The 22813-nt window shown below is 41.0% G+C and overlaps 1 protein-coding gene across 4 annotated transcripts in view; it reads left to right on the plus strand.

Annotated features, from left to right (window-relative positions):
- Positions 1-250: 250 nt before the first annotated feature.
- Lin54 (lin-54 DREAM MuvB core complex component) overlaps positions 251-22813 on the plus strand; it is a 75381-nt gene continuing 52818 nt past the window's right edge. Inside the window, exons 1-2 of one of the 4 annotated variants that reach the window (XM_008846855.2) lie at positions 251-394; positions 18471-19186. In XM_008846855.2, the coding sequence (XP_008845077.1) occupies positions 18503-19186 (684 nt within the window). In that variant the 5' untranslated portion in view covers positions 251-394; positions 18471-18502. Of the gene's footprint in view, positions 395-2435; positions 2762-18470; positions 19187-22813 lie in introns of those variants that run through there. The other 3 variants (XM_017801612.2, XM_008846856.2, XM_029570308.1) reach the window with 3 other exon arrangements.

The raw sequence follows: 22813 nt of genomic DNA on the forward strand, positions 1-22813 counted from the left end.
AGACGCAAGGATGCCCCGAGCTCTCCAGCCTCAGGCCCTCGGACCTCTTGCGGTGACGCTTTGACAGAGGACAGGCTCTGAGTCACATGCAGCCGGAGCCGGCGCGTACTCGCCAGTCTTACGGAATAACGCGCCTCGAGTTGCCAGGGGGCGGGGCGAGGCGCGGAAGGGGCGGGGCGGAGGCCGACGGGGGCGGGGCGCACAGGGCAGAGGCGGGCGGGGCAGCGCAGGGGCGGGGCGGCCCGGCGTATTATGGGATGCGGCGGTGGAATGGCGCTGGGCGCGTGATTTTGAACAAACCCGGGTCTGTATCTTGGAGGCGCCGCCGCCGCCGCGACTGCTGGGAGCCGGGGAAGCGCGGAGCGAGAAGGAGGCGGCGGCGCCGCCGGGTCGGGTGAGTGTCAGCTCCGGAGACCGGGGCTGAGCTGCGGGAACGGGCGCCGGGCCCTCTGGGCGCCGCGCGGAGATCGCCGGCCGGTTCCCTTGCAGCTGGGCCGGTGGGCCGCGGTGGGAGCGGGAAGCCGCTGGCCGGGCTGCGGCGGGCGGAGCGGGACCAGCGCCCGGGAACGCGGCTGTCACTCGACGGGGCCCGTGCGGTCCGCCTGGTGTTCCGGAGGAAGGGCCGGGCTGCTGTTGACACGCACCCAGCGCGCCCGGGGAAGGCTCCGCGTCGGCCCTGGGCTTCTGGGAACCGGTTTTGCTGCTGTGTCATTTCGTACCAGCGCCTCCTTTTGCTGCTGCCCGCCGCCGCGTTCTCCTGTGCCCCTTTGTATGGACTCCTCAGAGTGTGTGTCCGTTTCCCTCGCGAAGCCCACCAGCCAAATGTCATAATGTTCCCGCGGTGCACGGGGAAAGGGAGCCGGCAGGGACTCAGCCTGGTCAAGCAACGGTAAACAACCATCCGAGTGCGGGTGGACCGGGGAATAAAGTTTAAAGGTGAACAACTTAGGATCACCTTCCTCGCTCAGCGTCTAGCAGGCTGCATAGAAAAGCGCGGCTCGGAGTGGTTGGGAGAGAGCACTTGGTTAAGCCTGAGCCTCCTGACTTTTATATGGAGTTGTCATTTAAACAAGGTAGGGAAATGGAAAGGTTTCTGATCCTACCTTATTCTTAGGCAAACTTAAGGCAGTAAGTAGCCTTGCTCACAACCGTGAAATTCAGTATGCTCGTTTCCACCAGATCCTTTAGAGCTTGTGTTGTAATTGAGTGGTAAGTACTAGAATAAAGCTTTTTGAATGGGTGTTTATTAAATCTTTCTGAAATTAACAAAATGGCCACATTTTTTGAATGCTGGTATCATCAGAAGCCTTGCAGCTTATATGTTTTTATTCCCTTGATGCTTAAAAAAAATACTCATCTTTTTTTGCGGGGGGGGGGCTACTTACTAAACTGAATGATGAGAGGAACTGGTAGGGGTGGATAGGGAAGCCCGGGGTCTTGTCTAAAGCAAGCTATTTTTTTTCACTGTGTTGAACAAGTATATCAGCAGCAGATGGTTTTTAACTTGGTGGCGTAGATCCTAAAACCCTTTGGCAAGGGATTCTAGCTTAGTACTGTGTTTTCTTTATGTTTTGAGTTGATCATGAACGCCTCCACAATTGAATCAATACATCGGGTGGATAGGTAAGCCCGGGGTCTTGTCTAAAGCAAGCTATTTTTTTTCACTGTGTTGAACAAGTATATCAGCAGCAGATGGTTTTTAACTTGGTGGCGTAGATCCTAAAACCCTTTGGCAAGGGATTCTAGCTTAGTACTGTGTTTTCTTTATGTTTTGAGTTGATCATGAACGCCTCCACAATTGAATCAATACATCTTAAATTTAGTGGCACTTTGACGTTTTAAATCAACCGCAGATTAAAGTCATAGTGTTCATGGACAGAACTAGCCAGTTAAGTGGAAAGGAAAATAGTTCAGAACTTTATTTTTAAGAATTATGAAATGTGAGCACTGTCTGCTGAGGAGCAGAGCCTGTAATCTGAAAGGTATCGGAGAGGTCAGACATGTTATGGAAGTAGCTTATGCTGTCAAAGTAGTTCTGTGGGTGGAGTAGACTGTCAAAGTTGGTGAGTGACTTTAAAGGTCTCATAGTGTCTGAAATGTACATGAAACGCCCTCTACCATCTCTCACGAGTGCTTTTCTGGAAATGAAGAGTTTGGGTTCCTTATTGTTCTTATGTCACCTTCCGCATGCCTTTTGCTCTTCGAAACAAAAATATCCCGGACTTGGAACCCGGCAGGTACTCGGCTCCCCTTGGTTCCTGCGGGCGGGCGGGAGCCGGGTGTCTGGTCCCTGGGTGAAAGGTCTGGCTCAGCCCCACCGTGGAGCGGTTTGAAGGTTGGCGGGGCGGGCGGGAGGTTTCCCCGGATATGTGGGTGTGCGGCGCTTGAGAGGGCGGGCCGGGGCGGGAGCAGGAGGAAGGGGGAGGTGACTGGCAGCGGCGGCGGCGGCCCGGGCTCGGCTGTCGGGGAAGCTGCTGAGCTGTGATGGTGATGACGAGGTGAAAATGGCGGATCTTTCGAAATACAATCCCGGCCCCTGACATACCAGAGGCGGCGGCCGCGACGACGTCGCCACCCGGGCTCCCTCCTGGGTCCCGGGATACGCTGTAGCACTGCAGTTCGGGTAAAGTGGGAAAGGAAGCGGCTGGACAGAGCTACCGTGCACAGGCAAAATAAGCACTGCCCGGGCTGGGAATTGCTCAGGACCTTCTGCAACCCGCTCCTTGGAGCCCAAAGGCGGAGAGAGCGGCAGTCGCTGGAGGTAGAGAAGGGGGTTACCCGAGGGCCCTCTGTCTGGAGGTCTTTTTATTTGGGGAGGCAAGGGACTGTGGGAGAGGAAATGCGTTGCGGACCTAGAATGACTTGTCCGGAGCACAGAGAACAGTAGCCTCATAATGACATCAACATTATTCTTTGAGTATCAAGAGAGCTCGAGTTTGCTCTAACACTTACGGCTGCTGCTGAGGCCTAGAGGATTCACTAGTACTTACCATGATTTCCTGATAGAATACTTAATATACCCACTCTGGCGGGGGTTGGTTGATGGTGTTCAGCGGTTTAAGGGGTTGTGTTTCTTTGGGGAGGCAGAGCATTGGCATTTTCTTCCACATTTAACATGTATCTTAGATCATAATCTATAACTTGTTGGGGACTGAATCCTTTTTTTTTAGCATATGGACCAGTTTTGTACTAATCAATTTTTTTTTCTTTTATGGCTCTGTCATTCGTAGTGTAGCACCTTTGACCCTGCCACTTGGCAAATAACAATTGAGATACTGTCAGTCATATTTTCCACCTCTGCTTTTCAGGGAAGTAAGTTCTTCTCTGCCCCCATCTAATTTCCTGAATTCAGAGAGTAAAGTTATAGAAGATTTTACAATAGTCTAAGCCCTCCAAGTGAAAGTCAGTTTGGGGAGTGTTGTTCTGCTCATGAGTTTACCTTCATTGTTTAGTAGAAATTTGATGGCTTGATGCAAGCTGTGGTTGTGAGCGCATTGTTGGTAAAGATAAATTGAAACCTCTGTTGTATTCCAAATGCTGGGCTTCCAAGCTCTTTGTTTAGATAACAGAGCACTAGCTGCTCTGTTGATTGACCTTATAATGGCCTCAGAAAGCTTTTGTTAAGTTGTCTAATGATCTATATATCTTTTAGATTGTGCTGCAGGATCCCTAAGCAGTCTGCCTCCTTGCATACATCAGTAATATTACTAAAAGGCTATACATGTTAATCAAAGTTTTATACACTGATTTGGGGGGCCCTCCTTTTTTCCTGTTTTAGTGGGTCAAAGTTGGATCAGTGACCCTAAATTATGAGAGTGAACAGAGAAGTTAATATTTAAGAAATGCTCATTTGTAACAAATTTGAGTAGTGATAAATTTCCTTTTTCAGGTTGTCTACAAAATGGTATCATATTATGCCATATAATATACCACATATTGTATATATCCAGGGCAATTAGTTTGGACTGTTGTCTTTCACTCCCTACAAGAGTGAGAAGCTGAAGAGTTTTTTTTTTTTTTTTACAGTAAATACCTAACAGATACTTAGATTTAGTTAATTATTATTGTTCATTAAAAAATATAATTTGAGGAGCCAGTGAAATGGCTCAGCAGGTAAAGCCCTAACCTGAGTTCACTTCCTGGAACCTACATGGTAAAAGGACAGTGTCAATTGCTGCAAGTCGTTCTGACTTCCACACAGCAAGTATGCCCCCTCCCCAGTACACGCTAAATAAATACGTAAATAAACACATAAATGTCAAAAAATAAGGATTGGGGCTGGAATGCTGACTCAGAGGTTAAGAGTGCTTCTTGCTCTTCTAAACGACCGGCTTAGGGTTCCCAACATTCATGTCACATGACTGACAACCACCTGTAACTCCAGCTGCAGGGCATCTGATGTCCTCTTCTGGCCTCCTTGGCCACCTGCACACTCATGGCATACACATGAGCACACACATAGATAGATCTTTTAAAAAGAAAAGAAAAATTATATGTATATATGTGTATATATATATGTCTCCATATCCATATATATGTAAAATTTGATCTTGCATTATCTAATAGGAATTGAGTTCTTAAATTTTTAGTTTTTATGTGGCAATTTTTGGGTTCACATCGAGCAGCTTACTTAGTACTTAAAACTAAGAATTTTTAAAATTTGGGATAGCAAAATGCCTTTTCATTGGTTTTCTCTGCTTGTTTGTTTGCTTATAACAGGGTTTTTCTATGTAGGCCAGGGTGGTTTCTGGCTTACCAGCCTCCTGCCTGTACCTCCTTAGTGCTGGAGTTAAACTTCTGTGCCACCAGGCCACACTGGTTTTAATTATCAACCCTATTGCCTTTTTCTAGTGATTGTTGATAACTATCTTCCCTTACCCCTTCCTTTTTTTTTTTTTTAAGCAAACTCTGGCAGCTCTGTGTGTGTGTGTTTGTTTTGCCTGTATGTAAGTGCACCCTTGTCATGCAGTACCCTCAGGGGTCAGAAAACAGCATTGGATTCCCTGGAACTGGAGTTACAGACAGTTGTTAGCTGCCATATGGGGGCTGGGAACCAAGCCTAGCTCTTCTGCAAGAGCAACTAATGAATGTTCTTAACTGCTGAGCCATTTTTCCAGCCATACCCCTCCCCTTGCTCTTTTGAGAAAGGGTCTCTTCTACTCTGAAGTAGAGGCTGGCCTGAAACTCATGGTGGCCCACACTAGCCTCCAACTCAGAGCAGTCCTCCTGCCTCAGCCTTCTAAGTCCTGGGATTACAGGTATGAGCCTGATTTGTGATTACCTTTTATTTTTTAATTTTTAAAATTTATTTTTAGGCAGGGTCTCCTGTAGCCCCAGCTGGCGTGGAACTCACTATGTACACTAGGCTGGCCTCAATCTCCTAGAGATCCACCTGCCTCTGTATCCTGAGTGCTGGGATTAAAGGCATACACCACCACACCTGGCATGTTATTACCTTTGAAATGCCCAGTTTTCAGATTATTTTAGTAAGACAGTTGTCTATTAATAATTATAACTGTATTAGAAAGGAACAAAGGAAGAGTTTTGCATCAGAAGAAAGTTCAGTATCCATTTTGTTTGGAGAGAAGCATTATAGATTGTTTTGAGATAGGTTTTCACTGTATTGCTCAAGGTGACCTGGAACTGGAGGTTCTCCTGCTTCGGCCTCCCTAGTGCTGGATTATAAGTGAATGCTATCAAGCCAACTTTAGAGTCTCATCATTGTTTTTCATATACTTTTAGGTTGAGCATCTCTAATCTGAAAATCCAAAATCCAAAATGTTCCACTCAAAAAGTTTTAGGTTTTGGAACAGTTTGGATTTTAATGGAGGATATGGTTAGAAGTAAAGGCTTATATATCTATTCCAAAATGTGAAAACTTTGGGAATCTGAAACACTTCTGGTTCCAAGCATTTTTAGATAAGGAATAGTTATCTTGTATTGGGGTTCTGTGTGGGTCATATAGTATGCTAGAGATACAAGATAAAATCACCTCAATATTATTGCCTCAGAAAGCTTTCAGTTTGAGAATCTTTGGAGGTAAAGTTGGAACTATAGGTTAAGAGGGGCCTTACTTCAGAGAGCTTTAAGTTACATAAAATTTTTGAGTAGGAGAATGACAGCCTCAGAAATGTACCTAGGATGACAAGTTCAATAATGTTTACATGTAAGATGTAATATTTATATGTAATGTTTATATATAGATGAGAGAAGACAAAAATACCAGAGTATACTCTAAGCTGTGGAATTTGCATACTGTTGATTGCAGAAGACTGGAGTCATTGAAAAGGCACAATCTGTGTTACAATTAATATGTCTGTAGAGACACATCGAAGATTGAAAGAGCTTTTTCTAAGAAAACTTTATTAACATTTATTAGTGTGTTGTGTGTGAGAGAAGGGGGGGGAAGGAGGGGGGAAGAGAGAGAGAGAGAGAGCAAACTCATGTGTCATGGCCCATGTGTAGAAGTAGAGGACAACTTGCAGAAGTTGGCTCTCTCCTTCCACCATGTAGGACCTTGGGATTCAATTCAGGCAGTTAGACTTGTAGCAAGCACCCTTACCTCCTAAGCCATCTCTCTGGTCTCACGTTAAAAAATCTTAAGCCTTGTTTTTTCTTTTTTTAAAATTCATATTTTGACATGTAAACTGAGGCTCAAAAATATTGTTATGCCTTGGATTACATGATAGGCAACTAGGGGAGCCTGGAGTTTGGAATTTGAATGCTTGATGTGCTGATAGTAAGCTCTTGGTGGATAAGTCAACCCTGACCACTCAGAATATTCTGTCCAAATACCTTGCACGTTACTTGCTCATCTGTAATGCAGTGCTAGTCACCACCTTATATTGTGCCAGAAATGAAAGCACCTGTTCTAGATTGTTCTCATGTAACTAAGAGAAGAGCAGTGTTTCCAAAAATGCAAAAATTAATCTTTCATGTCTATCTAAATTCTTTTTTATTTTTATTTTATTTATTTATTTATTCATTTATTTATTTATTTATTTATTCATTCATTCATTCATTTATTTATTTATTTATTTATTTATTTATTTATTTATTTATTTATACCGTGTCTTTCTGTAGCCCCAGCTGGCCTGGATTCGCTATGGAGACCAGGCTGGCCTCAAACTCACAGAGATTCGCCTCTGCCTCCCAAGTGCTGGGATTAAAGGTGTGCGCCACTGCGCCTGGCTACATTCTTTTTTAATTTTATATGAATTTACTACTTTTTCATTGTCACCATGCTAAATCAGACTTCTGTTTGTCTCTGCCATGGACTTTTTACTGCAATAGCCCTTTAACTGGTCTCTCCAATATAATACAAGAGTGCAGCTATGGTTGTTTCCCTTGTCAGTTGATATCTAAGCTACTCACAGCTTGCTTTCCCAGCCTTTCACAAAGTCAGGAAGTAGCGTCTGCTAATTAAATGACTGATAAAACTATAAACTAGTAGTAAGTCAGGAGGCCATTGTAGATTTTTAGCTAGAAAGTACTTGCAGTAGATGTTGAAAAGTTTGGTAGTATGTCTTATGGTGATATGAATTTCTTGTTTAAAGTGCTGTTGAAGTCCTAGAACATTATACATGCCCATCTTAGATAGTTATTTTCAAAGCCCAGTATAAACAGTGGTGGAGTTTTTGATGTACCTCTTCTGTTCGGTTAATTATTCATTCTTCATATTTTCTACTGAGATGTTTGCAAATTCTGTTTGAGGCCCCAGGATTAGTGGCATATGGTAGTGAGAAAAGCAAATAAGTCTCTTTCCTCCTGTAGCTCACATTCTAAAGGAATTAGGGCAGGGTAATCAGGCTATAAACAAATCAACAATAACTTTTCTGGTAGCAGCAGATGCTGTGATAGAAATCAGGGTAGTAGGATCGAGTGCCTAGTGGAGATGAGGGTTGTATCTTCCATAGGATTTCTAATGTTGTTCAGACAAACTTAAAATCATTAGACTTTTGAATTGAATGGCTGTGATTGGACTTAAACTATTCAGCCATGTTCACCTGTCAGGGAACAAAAACTTGATTTGACTTCCAGGGGTTTACTTTTGCCTCAGAACTTCTGTGTTATGAACTGAGGCTACTGGAGGCATGGAGAACACATTTTATGTTCTAGTTTCTTCCCTACTGTGCTTTGACTGGTAACTCCTGATACAAATGAAGTAAACTGAAGCCCCTTAGCTTCCTTGACCTGTGAAGATCCTCTTTTCTTGAAGTAGACCTCAACATTGATGATGAGGACACATGTGCTAGCACATAGCTTCCATTCCTAAGGGATAAAATTAGGATGATGATTCATGTAACTAAATGGCTAAACCCTTTTCCTGCCATGCTCTTAAGCTCCTTTTGAGAGCTTGATTTAGCATAGGCCACCATGCCATGTGTGGGACCGTATTGAAATACTTAGGGATAAGACAGAATGCAATCATCAGCAGTCTATTGAATGGCTTCCGAGGTGTTCTGGCTCTGGAACGCTACACAGTCCATATTATATACAGACTAGCTAGACCATTCAGACTTTGTCATACTGGAAGTTTGAACTCCTGTAACTATAAGTAGTACACATGCACATTCTCCATCTCTGTCTCCCTCCCCTTTCCCTCTTTCTCCCCCTGTTCCTCTGTTTATCACTGTCTTCTGAAGCAGGGTCTTCTGTGTAATCCAAGCTGGCCTTGAACTTGCTGGGGAGCCCAGACTGGCCTCAAAATAAAAATCCTTCTGCCACCTAAGATTGGGATTCCAGGCATGTACCACTATGCTGGGCTATTCTAGGTCTCTTGACAGGATGAATATGGACATATGTTTTCTGTTAGCAAAGTTTTAAAAGATAAGAAGCAAAATTCATAGAAGAGACATAGTGGGCAAAGCCACAATCATATTTGGGAGCTTTGACACACTCTCTCAGTTGTTAAAACAGTAGAAGAGCTCTTTTTTTTTTTTTTTTTTATCTTTTTGAGACAGGGTCTCCTTGTAGCCCCAGCTATCCTGAAATTCACTATGTAGACCAGGCTGGCCTTAAACTCACAAAAATCCACCTGCCTCTGCCTCCCAAGTGCTGGGATTAAAGGCATGCACCACCACATCCTGCACCCTCCTAAGTGTTGGGGTTAGATATGCCTTACTAAACATTAGTATGGCTACAAAAGGTGTGATTAAGACTCTAAACCAACTTGACCCAACATTTATAGAGTACTACCTGCAGCAACTACAGAACACAAAGTTCTTTCCAGGTACATGTGGGGAAACATTCACCAAGATGGCCATATACTGACTTGTGACTCTCTTCAAACTATGGAACTGCTAGAGTTTATTTCTTCTGACGATAAAAGAATTAAATTAGGACTTGATTTATTATTATCCATGTATCAAAGATGAACTCACCAGAAGCATTAGGAAATATTTAAAGTGAATGAATGATAATACAGGCATACTGAACTTAATGGACTACATCTAAAGCCACTCAAGGGGATTTTTTTTTTCATATTGATGGCTTATTGTAGAAACAGGTTTAAAGATCGGTGAGCTTGCCCCTGAGTACTCTTCTTTTTTTTTTTTTTTTTTTTAACCCTTGGTCTTTTTTAATTTTTTTTTTTATTTTATGTGTATGAGTGTATAGCCTGCATGTATGTAAGTGTACTCGTGCCATGCAAAGCCCTCGGAGGTTAGAAGAGGGCGTTGGATTCCCTAGAACTGGAATTATGGATGGTTATGTGGGTGCCTGGAATCGAACCCAGGTCCTCTGCAAAAGCAGTCAGTGCTGCTAATTGCTGAGTCAATTCTCTAGCCCCTTTCTTGGTTTTTTTGAGACAGGGTCTTCCTATAGCCCTAGCTGTCCTGGAATTCACTATGTAGACCAGACCAGGCTGGCCTTGTACTCAACAGAGATCCGCCTGCCTCTGCCTCTTGAGTGCTGGGACTAAAGGCATATGCCACCACACCTGGCACCCTTGAGTACTCTTAAGAAGTCCATTGAGTACTCTTAAGAAGTCTTTTAGCATATCTGATCTGTACCATAGCTTTATTTTTGAATAAACTTTCCTTGCCATTTAAAAACAGAAAACCAACTACAAACAGCAACAACAATATAAAACCCAATATCAATGATCTGAACCAGGGTTTGAGAAACTTTTGCTGGAGAGGACCAGATAGCAAATAGTTTAAGTTTTGAAGGCCATAAAATTGGTCATATATGCCATCTACCCTCAACCATTTAAAATGTAAACAACAGCAATAACAAAAAATATTCTTAGGAAGGAAGCAGTGCAGAAATAACAGTATGGTCCTGATGGACCTACAGGCTGTGTGATTGCTGGACCCTATCCTTGTTTCCACTTTAAGATTCTAAAAAAAGAAGAACAAATTATACCTAAAATACACAGAAGGAAGGAGGTAAAGATAGCAGTTAATTAGATTTTAAAAATGGATAATTGAAAAAGAATCAATGAAGCCAAAAGCAGTTCTTTGGAAAGGTCAATCAGACTAATAAATCTCTAGCCAGATTAATCAAGAAAAAAGTCAGGGAAGACAAGTTGCCAGTAGGAGGAATGAGAAGAGAACATTTCTATAGATGCTAACAACATTAAAATGAAAGAAAATTGTATATGGCTTTATGCTAATAAATTTGGCAACTTAAAGGAGGTGGACAAATTCCTTCAAAGATGCAAACCCTCACATAGCAAAGGTCACTCATGAAGAGATAGCTTGCACGACTCTATTAAAGATACTGAATTTATGGGTTTAAAAAAAATCTTTTTGTGCTGGGCATGGTGGTACACGCCTTTGATCCCAGCACTTGAGAGGCAGAGGCAGGCAGATCTCTAAGTTCGAGTCCAGCCTGATCTACATAGCGAGTTCCAGGCCAGCTGGGGCTGCAGGGAGGCCCTGTCTCAAAAATATTAAAAAAAAAAAAAAAAAAAAATTTGTAAGCTAGGCACAGTGGTCTTCCTATAGTCCCAGATGCTTGGCAGGCTGAAGCAGGAGGATCACTTGAGCCTAGCAATTTGAGGCCAGCCTGTGCAGCATTATAAGACCTTGTTGCTAAAACAGAAACCTTCCCATAAAAAAAGCTGTGTGTCTTCACTGATGAATTCTAAGAAATATTTAAGAAAGAAATGGAAAATTCTGTGCAAACTTTTCCTAAAGAGAGAAATATTCTACCTCATTTTATAGGTTAGCATTATCCCAGACATCCACAAAAATTCTTACCCAAATAGTAACAGAATAGAATTCAGCAATTTATACAAAGTGTGATACATGATCAAATGGTGTTTGTTTTGAGAATATAAGGTTGGATTGGTAATAAAAATCAGAGATGGCTCAGCAGTTAAGAACACTGGTTGTTCTTGCAGAAGACCTGGGTTCAAATCCCAGCACCCACATGGCAGCTAACAACTGTCTAACTCCAGTCCTAGGGGATCCAACAGCCTCTTCTGACCTCCGCGGGCATTGCACAACATGGGTGCACTTACCTACATGTAGGCAATACACACATACACATAAAATTTTTTTAAAAAACCAGTTTAACTCACAGGCTAAAATCATCATTATCTTGGTAGTTACAGAAAAAGCATGACAAAATTAAACATCCGTTTATTTGCATGTATGTGTGTGTGGTATGTTTCTGCATATGTGGTGTGTTTCTCTGTGTGTGTGTGTTGCTGGAAATTGAACATATGAATACTAGACCAGTGCAGCTAGCCTTGAACTTACAGGTTGTTTGTTTGTTTGTTTGTTTGTTTTGTTTTTGCCTCTGTCTCCTAAATCCTTGGATTACAAGCATGTACCACCATGCTTAACTTCACTATTTTAAGGGCTGATAAGATGGTTCAGCTTAGGGCTCTTGTTTTCAAGCTGGATGACTTGAATTTGATCCTAGAACCCACACGGAGGAAGGAGAGAACTGAGTCCCTCATTATCCTTTGACCTTCACACTTGCACTGTGGTGCGCGCACACAACACACACACACACACACAAATAGAATTTTTAAAAATATATTTTAAATCATCAAACTGAGAATACAAGTTAACCTTTTCAACTTGGTAAAGGAAATTTGTGAGAAACCTATAGCTAAACAAATAAGTGAAACAGGCAAGGGTATTCGTTCTCATTACTTTTAATCAACATTTTGCTACAAGTCATAGAAAGTATAGAAAAGATTTGAGTTCCCTAAGCTAAGGGGTCTCCAGTTGTGATGCCAGCCCATTATGTGTTGGGCTTCAGCATGGGCCCCTCCTTGACTTCCTTATGGAACTTCAGGGCCACAGGGGAACTGGCCTCTTCTTGCTGTGCTACTAATAAAATCCTTTGTCTCTGACTCAGGACTGTCATCTGCCTGTATCTATGAAGCAGTAACTGGCTACTTTGTAACCTTGCAGAGAAGCTATAAAATATTGGACCTTTCACAGTTTTGGCTATGTTGGTACAGTCCTAACAAACATGGCTTCTTGAAAGGGAAGGATGAGGTCCTAGTGGGCTAGGCTAAAGGATATGAAAAGACTATAGCATCGGGTAGTGAATGATCTCATCTACAAGATGAACAAGAACAGCTTGAGCAGGGAGAGCTTTACCCAGTAAATAACATTTAGAGGATGAGCTGAGAATTTTGAGTGGAATAAGCACCTAGATGATGCTTTGGTTATTGTATATACCAGACTTGATTCCATACCCTCTGCTGAAAGTCAGTGTGACTATGGCTGCTGAGTTAAGGAGCCCTCAAAGCGTGTTGGGAGATGGGGAGGTATGGCAGTGAAGATACTGAGCTTTGTTAAAATTGAAACTTTTAGAAGTTGGTTGGTTGAGCTACAAGAGTAAGTTCTTGGAGTTGAAAAAAAAATGGAAAGCTTTGCTTATTAATATTGAGTCACTCGCTCCCTCTATGTGACCACTTGTTTCTCCTCCTTGACATTATTAAGGAAAAAGGTGAATGAGAATGAGGTAGGTGTCCCTCTCAAGAAAGACCAAAGGTCATACCTATGTGTCTTTGCCAGGAAAACTTTAGTGAGAGGAAGGAGTCAGACTTGTGTGGCACTGTTGGATACAGACAAAATTGCCTTAATCAGTGGAGGGTAGAACATCTAGCTTCAACTGATGGGTCTAGGGCAAGATTTGTAGTAGGGGAATAGAACTTGTAGCTTTGAGTGGGGCCCTTTGTTGTATACTGTTTTAGGACTTTGGGTAGTGTATGTCTGTACTGCGAATGCCTGTACTTGTTTAGGGAGTTAGGGATGTAGTTCAGGGTCCTGGCTGTATTCTGTACCCAGTCTATGCCCTGCTTCCCCAAACATTCCCAAACCCTAGCAATTCTTTTTAGCTACATATTATTGTGACTAATGATTTTGCTGTATACATAAAGGAGTCATTCAGTTCAATAAGAAAACTAAAAAGCCAGTACTTTTAAACAAAAGACTTTAGCAAGCACTGTTTTTTGTGTTTTTGTTTGTTTTTTAATTTTATTATTTTTATTTCATGTATATTCGTGTATTGCCTGCATGTATGTAAGTGCACCCATGTTGTACAATGTTGATGGAAGACAGAGGAGGCCTTTGGATCCCCTGGAACTGGAGTTACGGATGGTTATTAGCTGCCATGTGGGTGCTGGGATTCAAACCCAGGTCTTCCACTAGACCAGCCAGTGTTCTCAACCACTGAGCCATCTCTCCAGCCCCATTTGTTTTTTTTGTTTGTTTGTTTGTTTTGGTCTTTTTGAGACAGGGTCTCCCTGTAGCTCCAGCTGGCCTGGAACTCTCTATGTAGACCAGATTGGCCTTGAACTCACAGAGATCTGCCTGCCCTGCCTCCCTAGTGCTGGGATTAAAGGCATGCACTGCCACACTGGGCTTGTTTGTTTAAAAACCCAATCTAGCCTTGAATTAATAACCTTCTACCTTTACTTCTCAAATGCTGAAATTACAGTATGTGCCACCATGTCCTGGCTATTAAGAGGCACTTTTCCAATGAATACACATACACACACACACAAATAGGCAATTGTACATGAAAAGATCATCAGCATTATTATTATAGTTGTCAGTGGTAGAGTGTGTGCTAGACAAACAGAAACAGAATGAAAAATATATAAATTCCTCATTTGTGAGAAAAAGTATTTGCCTTTCTAAGTCTGACTTATTTAGCTTAACATGATCTCCAGGTATTAAATTCTCATCTATTATAACAGGAAACAAACATTTTCTTTAGGAAAACTAGAAGAAGGGACTGGAGATGTAGCTCAGTGATATAGCTCTTGTATAGCATGTGCAAGTTCCTAGGTTCAATCCCTAACAGAGCACTGTAAGTACGTTGTTTAAACATACAGAGGTAATGTGGGCCAGCAAGACACTGATGGTTGAGTTGGATCCTTCCAGCCCATGTAGTAAAAGGAGAGGACCAACTTCCAAAGGTTGTCCTCTGGCCTGTACCCTACATATGTGCTCCCCACTAAATAAATAAATGTAAAAAATGAAATACATTAGGAGCTAAAGAGATGCCTCAGAAGTTAAGAGTGCTTGCCGCTCTCAGAGAGTTCAATTCCTAGCACTCATATGGCCAGTTCACAGTCACCTGTAACTTCAGCCCCAAGGTATCCTGTGTTTTCTTCTGGCCCCCAAGGGCACCTGTACATACATGGCAGATAGATAGATAGACACATACATACATACATACATACATACATACATACATTAAAAAATAATAATAAAAATAAAAAATCTTTAAATAGGGGCTGGAGAGATGGCTCAGTGGTTAAGAGCACTGACTGCTCTTGCAGAGGACCCAGGTTTGATTCCCAGCACCCACATGGCAGCTATGAACCATCCCTAACTCCAGTTCCAGGGGAATCCGAAGCCCTCTTCTGACCTCCGTGGCATTGCACGACACGGGTGCACTCACATACATGCAGGCAATACACTCATACACATAAAAATAATAAATAAAAAATTTTTTAAATCTTTAAGTATGTTTAAAAATATGAAAGTAACAAAGGAATGTAATTACATATCAGGTATATCTACTTTCTTTTAACAAAGTTGATGCATATGAAGTTTGCTTTTGCTTTATGATAAATATAAAAGAATTTAAAAATTAAAGAAGTTACCATGGTGGCACATGCTTTTAATCCTATCCTAGCACTCTAGAGGCTAAAGCAGGAGGTTCTCAAGTTCTAGGCCATCCTGAACCATGTAGCAAGACTCTGTCTCAAAAACAAAGTCAAGGGACCAGTGAGATGCTCAGATGCTAAAGACTAAGGGATCAACATGGTGGAAAAAGAACCAGGTCCTCCAGGTTGTCGTTTTATTGTATGTGTGTACCATAGCATACCTACCATGGCACGTAGCACCCACCCACCTAAATAAGTAAATGCAGTAACAAAATTTAACAACAGCAACAAAAAAGCCAGTCCCAGTGTTACAAGCCTGTAATTCCAGCTACTTGGAATCTGAGTCAGGATGATCACGAGCTCAAGGTCTGCCTGACTACAGAGAGTTCAAGACTAACCTAGGGAATTTAGTGAGAACTTGTCTCCCAAACAAAAACAGACAATACCAATTGTGAAGATATGGAGCAGCTGGATCTCTCATACATTGCTGGTGGATATATAAAATTATACAACTAAGTTCATGAATAATAAATTATAACTCAGGGCCTGGGGAAGTAGGCCAGAGTGTTTACTGAGTATATAGGAAGCCCTGGATTTGATCCCTAGCACCACATAAAACCAGGTGTGGTAGCACATGCCTGTAATCCTGGTATTTGGGAGGATGAGGCAGGAGGAGTAGAAATTCAAGGTCATCTTCGACTACTTGAGAGCCTGTCTCACAAACTTTTTTTTGTTTTAAAAATTGGGTTGGGGATATTGCTCACTTGTTAGAATGCTTTCCTAGCATTCGTGAATTCTTAGGTTTGATTATCACATAAACTAGGTGTGGTGGTACACAACTATAATCCTGATTTTTCTCTTTTCATAATTTGGTTTGTTTTGGGGTTTTTTGGTTTGGGGTTTTTTGGTTTTGTTTTTTTGTTTTTTTTAGACAGGATCTCTTAGTAGCCCCAACTGGCCTGAAACTTGCTATGTAGACCAAGCTGCCCTCGAACTCACAAAGATCCGCTGGCCTCTGCCTCCTAATTGGTTTGGATTTTTGAGACAGGGTCTCACACTGTTGTCCAGGCTGGCCTGGAAGTCACTCATGTATCTCATGGTCTTGAACTCATGATAATCCTTATGCCTCAACTTTTCCACATTACTGTACTGCTCCTTGTCATCCATGTGTTCAACAGGGAAAACACCAGATACTTTACCATCTACTGTATTTGACAGATTAGGTTTATTATGTATTTTGTGTTACACATTTAAAATTTTTATTTTATCTGTAAGAGTGCTTTGCCTGCATGTATGTAGGTACACCTGTGTCATGCACTGCCCATGGAGGCCAGAAGAGGACATTGGATCCCCAGAACTGGAGTTATGGGTGGTTGTTAATTGCCATGTGGGTGCTGGGAACCTAACCCCTCCACCCCCGGCCCCATCCTCTGCAAGAGCAGCCAGTGCTCTTAGCCATTGGGCCATCTCTCCAGTCCTGACTTACACATTTTTAAACTTACAGTGGGTTTACTGAGAGAACATCACAAGTTAGGCATCTGTATATGATTCCATTTATATGAATTCTAATGTGATTAAAAATGCAAAATACTGATAGACCAGCAGTTATGTAGTGTGGGGGTTTCAGGATGGAGAGTTGACAATGAAGAAGTATGCTTGTTTTTTTTTCCTCCATTTTATTGGTAAAAAATATTTTTTAAATTTATTTTTACATGTATGAGTGTATTGCCTACATATGTGTAAATGTATCTGTGTCATGTAATCCCTGAAAAGGTCAGAAGAGGGCGTAGGAGTTCCTGTAACTGGAGTTATGGACAGTTGTTAGCTGCCATGTGGGGGCTGGAAACCAACCTGGGTCATCTGCAAGAGCAGCCAGTACTCTTAACCTCTGAGCCATCTCTGTAGCCCCTTTTCTACATTTTAAAACACCAGTGGTAAAACATTTATGATAATGAAATTTTGCAGTTAAGATGGCCAATTTTAGAATCATACAAACTGGTCTCTACCATTCACTAGCTGTTACCTTGTGCAATTTAACATTTATACATTTCTTATCTATAAAGCAGGGGTAATGATGATGTACATATCTGTGGTTTTGTGAGGAAAATCATGCCATTGTTGCCACATAGTTCTCAGTGTTGGTGGCTTATTTGAGCAGCAGTAATATTTGCCAATGCAGCTAAGTATACTTTACTGCTGGTATGGGTTACTCTTTGTTTTCAGAGTTTAGCACAGGCTGGCCTGGAGCTTGCTGCAGTGCTTCCACTTCTGCTTCTCAAGTGCTGGGACAGTAGACTGAAGCACCACGCCAGCTCATTTGTTACTCTTAATTTTGGAATGATTGTTGCATTCTTTTTTTATTTTAAGAAAATGAAGTGAGTGTGATGATGCATGTCTGTGCATCTGTGATCCTAGTACCCAGGAGGACAAAGAATTTAAGGTCAGCTTGGGCTAGGTAGTGAGATGAGAGCATATCCAAAAAGAAGGAAAGAGAGGGTTGTTGTTGTTGTTGTTCTTCTTCTTCTTCCCCCCCCCTTTCTTCTTCTTCTTCTTCTTCTTCTTCTTCTTCTTCTTCTTCTTCTTTTTCTTCTTCTTCTTCTTCTTCTTCCTTTTCTTGTTCCTGGTTTTAGCACAAATGCTTTGAGGTTTTTCTCTATTTAGTATGATGCTTTCTCCCTGTAGCCCCAGCTGGCCTAGAACTCACTATGTAGACCAGGTTTTTATGGATCTTTGATATTCTCTGAGCAAATAATTTACTGCTGTTCGTCTATCTGGACATGCTCTTCTGTCTTTAATACACACTGATAGTGGAATCTACTTCCTGTATTGGAGATTCTAAAGGATTTTTAGATGAAAGCATTACAGCTGATTTGTTCATTATCTGCACCTATTTTTCCTTTATCGGGAAAATACATTCTTTGTTTTTTTTTCTTTTTTTTTTTTTCTTTTGGTCTTTTTGAGACAGGGTCTTCTTGTAGCCCCAGCTGGCCTGGAACTTGCTATGTAGACCAGGCTGGCTTCGAACTCACAGAGTTTACATAGTGAATTCTAGGACAGCTGGGACTACAGGGAGACCCTTTTTTTTTTTTTTTTTTTTTTTTTTAAAGTAAAACCTTGCGGGGTGTAGTGGTGCACGCCTTTATTCCCAACACTTGGGAGGCAGAGGCAGGCAGATCTCTGTGAGTTCAAGGCCAGCCTGGTCTCCATAGTGAGTTCCAGGACAGCTGGGGCTACAGGGAGACCGTGTCTCAAAAAGACAAAAAAGAAAAAAAAAAGTCAAACCTCCTTATTTTGTCATTTACATTTTTCTTGAATGCCTCTTCTTTAACTCTGTTTCAAAACTGTAGTAACATTGTTTTTTCAAATTTTATTACAGCACCTGATCATCTTTCTAGCAGCAGAGCGATCATGGAGGTGGTGCCAGCTGAGGTGAATAGTTTGCTTCCAGAGGAGATAATGGACACTGGTATAACATTAGTGGATGAGGATAGTATTGAGGCTGTTATTGTTTCATCCCCAATTCCCATGGAGACAGAACTGGAAGAAATTGTCAACATAAATTCTACTGGTGATTCTACAGCCACGCCCATTTCCACGGAACCAATCACAGTGTACAGTAACCACACTAACCAAGTTGCAGTGAATACCACAATTACTAAAGCAGATTCTAATACCACAGTGAAACCAGCTTTTCCAAGTGGCCTTCAAAAACTTGGTGCTCAGACTCCTGTGACTATATCAGCCAATCAGATTATTTTAAACAAAGTATCACAGACATCTGATCTTAAACTTGGCAATCAGACCCTTAAGCCAGATGGACAGAAGTTAATTTTAACAACTTTGGGCAAGTCTGGTTCACCAATTGTTTTAGCACTACCCCATAGCCAACTACCCCAGGCTCAGAAAGTTACAACTCAGGCGCAGTCAGGAGATGCTAAGTTACCATCGCAGCAAATTAAAGTAGTTACCATTGGAGGGAGGCCAGAGGTGAAACCTGTCATTGGTGTCTCAGCATTGACCCCAGGAAGTCAACTGATTAATACTCCAACTCAGCCCTCTGTGTTACAGACCCAACAGTTAAAAACAGTACAGGTAAAAAAAAAAAAGAGGGGGCTTATTAATTAAAGTGCATGTTGAAAAATTAAACTGACTCACAGTTGTGTTTATAGGGTTATTTGCATAGCTATTACTGAATTCTTTTGAATGTTTTAAGTAATTATTTGAACCTTTTAAATTCTGTTTTAAATTTTGATATATCTAATGTGTGTGAAGATTTTTATGAGAGAACTTACAACAAACTATATTTTGTTTAAATTCCAAATTAGTGTATTTAAGCCTTTATACGTTTTATACTTGGTGGTAGTTTGGCAACAAGGATATTATTTTGCTGGTGTAAAGATGCCCAACTTCCTACAAGCTTATCAAAACAATCCTCCCTCCCTCCCTCCCTCCCTCCCTCCCTTCTTTTGTTGAATGATGACTAAAGATTAGGAAAACTTTGCTGTTTTGAGAAACCCTTAGAGCCCACAGTAGTGCATGCTGACCTGTGTTTGTCTCTTATTTGGAGCTCACTGTCCATTACCATCATTCATGTTTGTAATATGGGGAGAAGAGTGACATATGATGGAGGATAGGATAGGGTTTTGAGTTGGAACAGCTAGCCTGATTTACCCCTTTGCTATCCTACAGGCTATGAAACTTTGGGTAGCTTGCTCTCTGAATTTTTGGTCTTAGCTTAAGATGGCTATTGGTCATTTAAAAACTATATAGTATTGTTTAGTTCTCAAACATTGAGGATCCTTCAGAATCATACTATTTATTAGTATGAATAGGACCCTAAGATAAAGGATTACTAGACATACATTAAATGCTTTCCAGTTTTGTTTTTTACATCCAAAAAGACCTTAAGCCACTGCAACTCTTAGAAATACAGTAGTCCTGAGCTGGAGATATGGCTCAGTGGTTAGGAGCAGTAACTGCTCTTGCAGAGGACCTGGGTTCAATTCCCACCACCCACATGGTGGCTAACAACCAGCTGGTTAATCTGTAACTCCAGTTTCAGGGGATCCGATGCTGCCTTCTGACCTTCGTGGGCATTGCTTGACACAGGTGCACTTACATACATGCAGGCAATATACTCATACACACAATAAAAATAATAAATTTTTTTTTTAAAAAAGAAATAACAGTAGTCCACTTAAGATCAGGAAACAAAAGAACATTTCTTGTTGAAAGAGTTTTCTTTTAAAAGAAACCAGAAGATATGAGTCAAAGTAGTAAAGGAAAGGAAGTGAAGAAGGAAAGTTGGGAGAGCTTTGTCCTCTCAACTGATATTTAAAAGCAATGTTTTGGTTACTGTGTTGGGCAAGTATTAGAAACCATTTTCAGGAGCTTTGCGTCTTAAGCTCCTTTCTACTGCTGCTAAACATGCCCTATTTTTTCTAGATCATAGTCACTTTTCACTTTTCTCTGACTTATTATTTTTGCTGAGGAACTCTTGACTGAGAAAGCCTATCCTGTGAAGCATCCTGTCCTTAGTTATGAAACATGTTTTTATTTGGTTTATCAGAGCTATCTGGCTTTGGCACTGTGGATCATAATCATGCTCACAAGAAACCAATAACAAATCAGAATGTTGTTTTATCATGTATGAGAGCAGTGTATAGAAATTATTTCAAAAACTGATGTATTTCTATCTACTATTATTTTGATTCTCTAAGTACTGACAATAAAAGACTGGGTTCTAATTATGATAACTTGTTTTATTATTTGCTACCTTTATTAAACCTGATTCCACTTATTTAAAGTTCTGTTTTTTAAAAAGTATAACAGAAAGCCAAAGAAATCTATTTAGAACATTGTTCTAATTATCCAGTTAGTTTTAGGCACCTCAAATATTTCCAACTCAGAAGTAATTTACAAAGCTCTAAAACACTTAGAAAAAATAAATAAGAAACTATATATCTATAGTTTTCCATATTAGACATCTTCATATTTAGTTTATGATTTTTTTCATAGGTAGTCCTCAGCATTTATTTTAAATTTAATTAGAGTTTTGAGACTATTGGGATATTGACAGCAAGTAAGAATGGAAGGAGACCCAGCTTCAAAAGTAATTAAAGTCAGTGTCAGCTGAGGTCACAGGCAGTAACAGAGGTATAGTTACACTTAATTTCAGACATCTAGCCACTTTATCTATGTTTTGTCTGTGTAGTGCAGAAAAGCAGTAATAACTAGCAGTCTGGGACAGCACACCTCCTTAGTGGCTCCTGAGTATGTGCAACACAGTGCTGAAAATTATCTGCATGAATTATTTAATAGCTTACTTGTTTACCTTATTTGTAAATTTTCCTTTTTCATTTTTGTCTTAATCCACTGATTATGTAAATTTATTGAAAATTATTTTTTATGTATTATTTTACTTAGAATAGCTTCGAATTCATGATCAAAAAACTATGATTCCTGGGCTTCGTTTGTAGCTCAATTGGTAGAGTGCTTGCCTAGCATGCATAAAGTCCTGGACTCAATCCTCAGCACCTGCCAGGCATGGTAGTGCATGCCTTTAATCTCAGCACTTGGGAGGCAGAGGCAGGGGGATCTCTGTGAGTTCAAGGCTAGCCTGGTAAACATAGTGAGATCCAGGCCAGTTGGGGCTACGGGGAGACTCTGTCACAAAAAGACCAAAAAAAAAAAAAGAAAGAAAAAGAAAATCCTCAACACCAAATCTGAATTTAGATGTGGTGGTACATGCTTTAATCCCAGCACTTCGAAGGTTGAGGCAGGAAGATCAGGAGTTCAAAACCAACCTCAGCTACATAGCAAGTTCAAGCCTACATGAGATTGTTTAAAAAAAAATAATTATGGTTCCTTAATGGAATTTCCAGTTTCAGCAATGCTTCACTAAAGAAATAACATCTGGGGCTGGAGAGATGGCTCAGCAGTTAAGAACACTGGTTGTTCTTGCAGAAAACCCCGGTTTGAATCCCAGCACCCACATGGCAGCTAACAACTGTCCGTAACTCCAGTTCCAGGGGATCCGATGAGCATTGCATGACACGGGTGCACTCACATACATGCAGGCAGTACACTCATACACATAAAATAAAAATAATAAAATATTTTTTAAAAATCCATGGAACTGGAGAGATGACTCAGTGGTTAAGAGCACTGGCTGCACTTGCAGAGGACCAGGGTTCAATTCCCAGTACCAGCGTGGCTGCCAACAACTGTCAGTAATTCCAGTTCAAGGGGATCTGACACCCTCTTCCGACCTCTTCGGGCATCGCATGACATGGGTACACTTGCATGCAGGCAATGCACTCATACACATAAAATAAAAATAATTAATTTTTTTAAAAGATTTTTAAAATACAAGAAAAAAATACATCTATGAAGTCAGGATGAGATTGTTCATTTGAATAATTAATATACTGTTGGTTCTGTTGTTTAGACTTTTTCCTTTTTGCTAAGCATATAGTCAAGTGATTATGAAAATCAGGAAAAAAGGAGGAAATACTTTAAATCTGTGCTTTTTGGAGCTAAGGTTATTGGTTACTAGCTATGTATTTCTAAGACTATCTGCCTCTTTTGATCGTTAATACTATGTGTAGAGATGAAATTCCAACTTTAGAGTTTTACGTTTGTAAACACACTGGGAATGTCTCCCTGAATTGCATCAACTTTCTAAAGTACATATCTCAATTTATTTACATATGTCAT

This window comes from Nannospalax galili, unplaced genomic scaffold (genome assembly GCF_000622305.1).
Source record: "Nannospalax galili isolate Female #2095 unplaced genomic scaffold, S.galili_v1.0 scaffold763, whole genome shotgun sequence".
Lineage (NCBI taxonomy): Eukaryota > Metazoa > Chordata > Mammalia > Rodentia > Spalacidae > Nannospalax > Nannospalax galili.